The sequence below is a fragment of the Mesitornis unicolor genome, unplaced genomic scaffold, assembly GCF_000695765.1.
Source record: "Mesitornis unicolor isolate BGI_N332 unplaced genomic scaffold, ASM69576v1 scaffold2090, whole genome shotgun sequence".
Lineage (NCBI taxonomy): Eukaryota > Metazoa > Chordata > Aves > Mesitornithiformes > Mesitornithidae > Mesitornis > Mesitornis unicolor.
Window position 1 is genome coordinate 1 of NW_010157365.1, and position 8,977 is coordinate 8,977.

General features: G+C 47.6%; 1 protein-coding gene across 1 annotated transcript; it reads right to left on the reverse strand.

Annotated features, from left to right (window-relative positions):
- Positions 1-1,262: 1,262 nt before the first annotated feature.
- Positions 1,263-4,581, reverse strand: LOC104536872 (torsin-1A-like). The gene is made up of 5 exons (XM_010179611.1): positions 4,395-4,581; positions 2,954-3,222; positions 2,695-2,870; positions 1,632-1,759; positions 1,263-1,507 (listed from the first exon to the last, which is right to left on the reverse strand). The coding sequence occupies exons 1-5, from the start codon at positions 4,579-4,581 to the stop codon at positions 1,263-1,265; spliced, it is 1,005 nt and encodes a 334-aa protein (XP_010177913.1).
- Between the last annotated feature and the right edge of the window lie 4,396 nt (positions 4,582-8,977).

Sequence of the window (8,977 nt, forward strand, 5' to 3'; positions counted from 1 at the left end):
CCCGCCCCGCCCATAGCCACCGCCCCGCCAGTAGCCGCCGCCGCCATCTTTGTGAAGGGCACGGACTGGCATTCGCCGCCCTGCTGATGACGTCACCGGGCCGTGACGTACCGCCGGGGTGGGTGACGTCAGAGGCGCTCCGTGACGGCATTAGCAGCCTCGGGCAGCGAGGTGGGGAGGCGCAGGGGGGGCCAGGGCATCCTCACAGCCTCTCTCCCCTCACAGCGACCCAGGCCCCCTCACTGTCCCCAGCCCCTCCGCCACACCAGGTTTTCCTGCAGACGCAAATGGCACTGGCAGTGACGGCCAATGTAAAATGGACTGATACTGGGAATGTCATTTATTAATAGATTTTATTTATTAGGGCAATGCTAGTGTTACCTTGATGATGCGGTGAAATAGTTAATAATAGAAGGAAACCATATGCATATAGTAAAGCATTCTGACACGTAAATTTAGGACAGCAAGAGCCTTGGTGTTGTCAGGGGTGATTAGCTGCAGACTCCTGATCACTTTCTTTGCACTCCTTAACGACGATATCCTTGTGGAGAAGCTATGAGGCTGGGAAGAGGCTGATCCCCCTACCCAAAGAGGCACCGGAGGCTGGATGAGTACCTGATGAGGATGAAGTCAGCACCAGTTGTGGAAACTGGGGGATAGGTGAATGTGGCAGGGGGAGATGGTAACCACCGACTCGATTCAAGACTGAAAAGGCTTGTCCCCCCACACCTGTAAGGTGCATGTGTGCAAATTTACATGGAAAGCGAGGCTAATTTATATATGACCAACCTATAACAGAAATGGTAGTATTCAGTAATCAATCGGTGAAGTTTTAGGTGGAGTTTCACTAATCATGTAGCAAGACAAATATGTTGTAAATTCTGCGTGTAGTGTGCTTGCTTTGTGGGAAACCACTGAGCACCCAGCCCTGCGCAGCTCTGAAATAAAATCAATGTCTCGACTTGGCGTATGAGATTGGCTGATTGCATGCCAGGTGACGAATCTGGCTTTTCGGACAACACTAGAGCAAGCCTCATCACCCATCTATGTCTCTTATGCTTACTCTGTACCATAATTGTTGCAGTGTCCTATGTATTTATTTATTCAAGAGCTCCACAAAAGGTGCCGTTGGTATGGGACAGCCTGAATCCCTTCCAGGAAGAGGGTGTAGATGGAGCTGCAGGGAGGGGAAAGAAAGGTACTGCTTCTTCCATCTCTTGTGGTCTTGTAACAAGAAGATGAGACATTTGGCCTGGGGATGCCTAGATACCCAGAGACACTTTGGTGGCTACCGTCTTGCAGCCTTTGGTGGAGTAGAGTCTTTCTTCGCTGGGGTAGTCGGTCATTGCCATTGCAATCTCTGCGATGAAGTCTTCATCCTCGGGATGTCCTTGTGTGCGCAGCTCCTGCCGGACACACTGTGTCACGTGTTTATACTCGAGAGGAAGGAAAGGGATGAAATAGTCAATCACGTTCTTCTGGATCAGCTGGCTTTGAAATAAACCACCTGGAAGAGAGGAGAGGGAGCTTTACCACCAGAGTGCTGCAGAGGTCAGTGTGTTGCTGAACGCTTTGTGAAGCATTTTGGAGAAGACATCAGCAGTCCTGGGACTGAGCCCAGAGGTACTCACTGTTTCTGTTCGTGAAGATTTCCTCCGAGAGCAGAGACTGGAGTGTCTTCAGGGGAATGTCTTCTCTTCTCTTCATCCTTCTCCAGTGGTCGAGAGCAATCTCTGTTATCTTATCTCCGCCTGCATTGCTGTTAGAAAAGACATTCACTGGCTCATTAGAGCTGTACCTCTGTATCGTTGCCATCTTTATTGCTCAGATCTTGGCAGTGCTTTAAGTCACTTTGTGTGATTCTGCACTGGCATGGAGTTGACATGTCCCTACAGAGATGGGAAGTGACAAGGATCACTGTACCTCCTAACTGACCGCAGTGTCTGAAGGGATGAGCTCTCCTCTGGCACAGGGGCTCAAACTGGTCATTGCAGCAAAGCAGGGGGACTGGTTGCACAGTCAGGTGTTACTGGGAGGCTCTCCAGAAGCTGTGCTCACTGTGGTCATTGCTGCCTCCAGCTGAGATATTGGTATTTGGGCATGGGTTTGAACATAAAGACAAGCTGGGAGGTACACCAGCTGAAAGCTTGGCATTCGGGCTTGCTTCAGTTATGTCACGTGAAAAGAGCTGGAATGACCCTCAGCAAAGGGGTTTCCCAGGAGTAAGACGCGGAGGAACTGTGCTCCCTTGGTCTGTGTATGCACGTGGCCTTCTATAAGTGAGTTCTCCCCTTTCTGCACCTAAAGAGCCCCCTAGGGGAGTCCCACACACCTTACGAAGAGCTTTCAGCCTAACAGTGGTGTTATAGAGCTGGAGAAAACATGTTTACTGACTGTTGTGAAAGTGGCATCTCCAGTACTTTTGGAGGCCACTGCAGATACTTGTTGAACTCCCATTCACTTGAGGAATTGGAGCCTTTTCAGCCCTGGGCCAGGTCACTGCTCTTTATAGTGCTGAATAGCTCAGATCTGACTGACATGATGGCCGGGCCTGTTTGTTGACCACGTGCTATAAAGACAGACAGCAAGGGACCTTGAGCTGCTGAGCTACAAACCTATCAGCGCTTGTTACTCCCTTTGTCTCTGCAGATTCTGTGGGACGGTAATTCCCTTTTCACCTTTGTTTTTTCTTACTTCAGAAAGAGGAAGATTGCCTTGCCATAGTAAACACCATCAACCTCTCCATGGTAGCCAAGGAACGGCATGATAGAGTCTATCAGGCCATGTGGCATCTGATCCATTTCAGAGAAGATAAAAAGGGACCTTGGACAGGTGCTGACATTGCCCCGAATCCAATTCTGCAGCTGCTCCTGTAACAAGAGGAGAAAATTACCTGGGATTTGCACTCACGATTGCACATAAATTAAGGAAGGTGAGATAAAGCTGGAAGTACCTTATAGAGATGGACGTGTGAAAGGTGTGGGAAATGCAGTATTGTGCTGAAGTGGTGCACAAACATCCTCCTTGGTGTACTAAGCTGATAGAGGTTCTCTGCAATGATACTGCTGATGAACGATTTGCCTGTTCCAGTCCAGCCGTGGAAGGACATCACCAGGGGCTTCCTGGGCCGTTCGGATTGTATATTTGCACTCAGAACTTTCAGAACTATCTGGATAGCAAGGTGCTGGCCAAAGACTTTTTGGTCCAAATCCCTCTTTAAAACTGAAGGAATGAGGGGAGAGAAGAGTCAGAAAATGCCATATTATTCCTCCCTCTTTTTTTTTTTCTTTGTTGCAGCTGAATGACCATCGAAGAGAACAAATATTTGCTGCTCTCTGGCCATGACAAGGTTGTGAATCCAGAGAGAATCCAGCTGAGGAGCAGACTCATGAATCAGACTCTTGATGGCATTTATGGGAAACAAGCCCCTAGTGTGAGATAGGCAGGAGTCCCACAGCATTGTGGCTACTGCCTCCTATAAAGTCCTGGAATGGGATCTAATGTGTTTGCAGAGGCTTGTTCACTGCATGCTCTGAATTCTCGTTAACTGTTTTCGTGGCATCTAGCATACCTCAGATTTATGGAAGAATGTGCTTCTGTTGCTATATCAAGTTGTCTTGAAAAAAAGACCACAATTGATGTTTCAGTGGCTAAAGTACTAGAAAACAGCCTGTTTGTAAGCAGACAAATCCAGAGCTGGTAGGAAGTGACACATTGAAGTACTTGGAAGGCACACAGGTCTCCAGCAGTTGAGAATTTGTTTTGAGGCCTTTGTTCTAGCTCTGAAATGAAACAGTATTTATAATCCCATTGTCAAGGTTTATGCCATGTTCCCATGGCAAAGGGAAGGGGAATTTCCAGGTGGCAGGATCAGTAGTTTATGGTTAAAAGGTTGCATAAGCTCTTTTACAAGAAGCAACCCTTTCTTCCCCAGTCACTGGGGGCAGCCTGCCTGCTTGTCTCAGGGAAGCGAAGCAGCATGTTTTGAATCTAGAGCTACCACTAATTGCTGCTCATTTGACATACATTACAGGCAACCTCCGCCTGGGGTGTGGGATACCACCAGGGTGTCCTTCTCAAGAAGATGTGGGATTATTTCATTAGCTCTTAACCTTGAATTCACCTTCAGAATTTTGTCTGCTTCTGCCAATATAAACCAAGACACCAGCAAGGAAAATGCTCCAGTACTGCCATGAGAAGCAGGGTATGTGACTACTTGTGGGATAAGCAATTTCAGGTTAGCCTTTGGCTTCTAGAGCCACTGTGGGTGATAACTCCTATCTTTCCACAACCACCCCAAAGGAGGCTGGCTTTAAAAAGGAAGCCCTGAGCACCCTGGGCAGGACCATCAGCTGGTCTCACTGACAATTCAGCTCAAGCTGCCCTTGCCTTACCTGGTATGTTCAGTGTGTCCTTCATATTGCAGCACTTCAGGAAATGGCACTTGAGCCAAGAGTGAGGGGAGAGGAGCTGCCAAGCAAGAGCAGCGCATCCTGTGAGGATTGAGGTGCTGAGAGTGTCCAAAGCTGGCATCAAGGTGGGCCCAAGAATAAGGAATAGAGCAGCATTCAGAAGCTTCATGGTGGGAACTGAAAGCCAGCCTGGCACAGCAGGAAATGAAAGCAAAACAGAAATTGGAGAGAAACTTCCTGGAGCATGGGACCTGAGGCTGTTGGAGAGGATGGAAGCCAAGTGTGCTGTGAGCTGGAGGTGTTAATGAGCTAACAGGCTTGTCACGCCGCTCCTGAGAACTGAGTGTGGTGAGCATGGGAAGGGCAGGTGTTTCACCAGAACAATCCCAGTTCTGGAGGGAGCAGGCCTGGGACCTCACTGCATCTTAACCGAGGTGCTAATTGCTCTGGTGATTAACCAGGAGCATAGTGATGCTTGTGTTGGGCTCAGTTCAGAGTGGGTTGTGCACCTGGCATTGCAGAGCCCAATGGTTTCCATAGCAGTGGCTGGAACTCTGCAACTCACAGGACTGAACATGTCAGAAAACTGCTTTATTGAAACCAAGTTCTCAGAGCACATATTTTGTCCTGACACCTTTATGATCCCCTACCACCTAAACCGTGTGTTTGCAAAGGGGAAAGACAGACACTGAAACAGCTTTCATTTTCTCAGCAAAACCTTTTTTTTTTAAATGAAAAAAAAATATGTGGAAAATTATTTAAAGTAATTATCATTTTATTATTCAAATCTCATTAGAAAAACACCGAGCAGCATTATTTAGTATTCAGAATACCTGCTCGGGATTTGACGTCTCTCTTGAAACGAGTGCCCTGTGCTGCTGACTGCAGTGACACCCAGGAAGCCCCCTTGCTCCCTGTTTTGAAAGTCCTCAGTGGCAGCGGCTGTCGAGTCTTGAGGTGGGCACAGCTCAGGCTCTTGGCTTGTTATCCCAAGGTAGTTTTCCCCGATATCTCACCCACGGAGGGGTGTCCTCAAGAGTCCCAGTGCTGGCAGCCAAGGAGCTGAGACCTGAGGATCAAGGCTTGCTGGGCTTTCCAGCTGCCATCTCTCCGTTAGGACACCCGGAGGCAGCACAGGGGCCAGAGGGAGGAACTGACAGTGCCATTTGCAGATTTTCATGTTGCCTGGACTCTGTCAGGGCTCTCTTGGAGACAAGTGATAGTTTTACAAAGGTGCTATAATACCGCTGGAAAAAAACGCTGGGAGTTTTCCAGTCAAGTCTTGTTTCCTTGCCGCAGCGTTTCTCTGCATTTGTCCGTGCTGAACACTAGATGGGGTGTCGCACAAAGGTTTTAGTCCAGGATTTGCAGGGTAGAACAGCTTTTGCAGAAAACAGTCACGCCTGAGAAAAACAGAAGAGAGAGCACACAGCTGCAGAGCTGAGCACTTGTGTTATGAAACGTGATTTCTGGGGATACCATACAACAAGGGTTCACCGAGAGCAAGAGCCACACAGGCCAAAGTCATCTTACAAAGGAAGACGGAGAGTTTGAATAAAGAAATGAGGCTGTTTAGCTGGGATCTGTAGGTTTTCTTGGCTGTACATCTGAATTAAAGGTGCAAGCAGGTTGTGTTGCTTACCTCACATGCTCAGCAGATATTTCGTTGTGCCTCTGTAGAAGCATAGTGTGGTCCCATGAACACTGAAATGGATTGTCACCCCTAAATCTCTCTGGGATAAAGTGTAGTGCCAATTGTGTTTTGCAAAAGGTGAATTGGCCTCATACTTTATGGTCCACCCTTTTAAACCCACATGGCGTGGACTCTCTCCTGACTGATGTGTGAAGCGGGCAATGAGACATCCATAGTAAATTTTTCATTGTGGTCTTGCATCCTTTCACAAGGTTTCACCAGCCTGGAAGGGACTGCATCTCCCCAGATACAGACAGGGAATGCAAAGTGATATGCTAGAAACAACAAAAAGAAGGAGAATTACTTCATCTATGCAAAAAGAAGGAGTAGCATGGGACACATCTATAGATCTTCTCCTTTCCATGTGGGAGGGAGGTGGCATATATTTCCTATACAACAATAGGATGTATGCTGCATAACAGGTACCAGATGGGTGTTTAAATAACCTTCAGCTGCAACATGTCATGCTGTTATCTCATTATCCCTTACAAGTTAAATGGGTTCAAGCTGGGCCTGGACATGGATGAGATGTCTAATAGCAGTGGTGAGGCTGACATTGATGGCAATTTCCTTGAACAGCTGTCTGGAAGCTCCAAGTGGAGCACAGACCCTGCAACACACGGTCTGTCGTGCAGTGTCTTGTTGCCTGTTGTGTTGTGCTGATGAGTCCCTTCCTCTTCTGTCTCACCACCGCCCTGGGCACAGATCTGGCACCCTGTCATGTATTTGCACTGCCCGCCCTGACCAGCCTGGGTGGTGGTCAGCCAGCAGTGGGTCATCGTGATGTTGAAAGTACTGAAAATGTATTATTGAGAAGAACTTTCAAAAAGCACTGGTTTGGGGTATCTGTGATTCGTGGTGTTGATCAGCAGTGGATGTGGTGTGGGAGAGGTAAGGACTTGGGGGGGATTACATGGAGAAGGAAGGTAGGGATTTGAGAAGCAGGGGTATGAGCTAGAAGATATGAGGTGTTTGCAGTGAGTAATTTAGAGTGCTAAAGCTGCTGCGATAGGGGAAGTAGTGGAGATGGGGTGGGTATGTTGTGAAGGGAGAGAGAAGGGATGCAGAGATGGAGTATTTAAGGCCAGGATGAGGAGAGAAGAAAGCCCCAGGTGAGAGCTTTGCATGGCATTACTCTGCTCTCAGTGTGTTGAAATTTCTGTCACCCACCAGCAGTTTGATTTGTGCGTTGTTGGTTTAAAGTCAGCATTCTTGGGACCTGGGACTCGCAGCTCCATGGCAAAGAGCCTGGAGAATGTGGGATATGGCTGGTTCACGTGGCTTTCTGATCCCAATGCAGGATACCTCACAGCTGGCTGGGGAGCCAAGAAACAGCGTCTCCAGCCAGGGGACAGGGTGCTAAGGATTGGTGTTGCAGCCCTGCCTTGAGTTCATGGGGTGCAAGAGATTTCCAGGTAAGAACTGCAGGGTCAGAGAATCAATGCTTTTCCCAGAAAAAGGTCTGTATTTTTGTTGGAGATGACTAAGGTCCTCAATATTTCCAAGTGCTTTATGAAAAACGTTTGGTAACATGACTGCTGTTTTACGTGAGGTGCTGGGCTGGCAAGAGGTTCTCACTGAAGGTTTCTAATTGGCGAAGAAGTGGGAGACTCTTTTCCCCTATGTTCAGTTTAATATCTGCCTGAACATATCTCTGTCCACATCTCTTCTCTCCCTGCCTTCTGACTCTGGCTAGAGGTTCTCTAAAGCTCAAGTTTTTTCTGAGGGGAGTTTGGTTTATTTTTACCTTTCTTTTTTATTTTTTGTCCCCCCCCTGTATGTGTGGTTTGGGTTTGTTTTCTTTCCCTGCTTCAATTTCAGCATCATCTTCCAAGTGCTCCTTATCCTAAACACTGAGGCGAGGCAGTGACAGGAAAGGGCTGCCACTCTGACGTACATTGGGATCTTTTCAGGGTGGGATTGTGGTGGGCTTTATCCAAATACAGAGCCTGGCTAAGCTCTGAGGGCGACGCTAACACTGTGGGAAGGCTCTGACTCACTGTGTTCGTTGACCTTTCTATAATGTGACAGTAGCAATAACACAAGACACCAAAAAAAGTCTACATTAAGGTTGAGTAAACATTGTCTAATCCTAGCAACACCCAGGGAGTCAAAAGACTGTCATCCTTCTCTTGCAGGTAGGAAAATTGAGGTTTGCAGATGATGTAAGTTCTTCTTAACGTGGTATTTCATAGCAAAGGGTTTAACAATTCTGTTCTGTCTCTGAAAACCTTACTCAAGAGCTTGAGCTGTGATTTGCCTTGTGCAGGCTTAAAAATCCTTGTCTGGGTTACAGTATCAGAGTTGTGTGTGTCAGCTTGTGCTGCTGTGTGGTGTGAAGAGGGACAGTCCAACAAGGAAAGGTTTGGATGAGCTTGGGATTTGGGTGAAATGAAACATCATGCACATGTCCAAATAAATCTGTCCCTGTGAAATAATTAATTTGATCATGTCTGAACCCTTGTGAATTTCTGGTGCACCAGTTTTTTGGTCTGGATGCCATCTCTAGAAAATGCAATGGAGAGGTTCTTCCCTACAACAGAAAAGGATTTCCCATTTGAATGCCCAACCACAAATCCCTTCTGCTTGAGCCTGTGCTGGAGAAACCAGAGCTTCACAAGCAGAATGAATTACCAGCCCTAAGGCCCTTATGGTGTTCGTGATGGTCCACACCAGAGCTTTACCTGGTCTACACTGGTACAGCCCCTACCCAGAACAGCTGAGGGGCAAGCACAGTCTATCAGTGCTGCTGATGCCCTTTGGCCATGCTGAATGCTGACAGTCCCTGCAGAAGTAGACAAATGTGATTTTTAATCTGATGTCAAGGGGTTTTCAGCAGGTGGAGCTACACAGGTCATGTTACCTGGTAGGG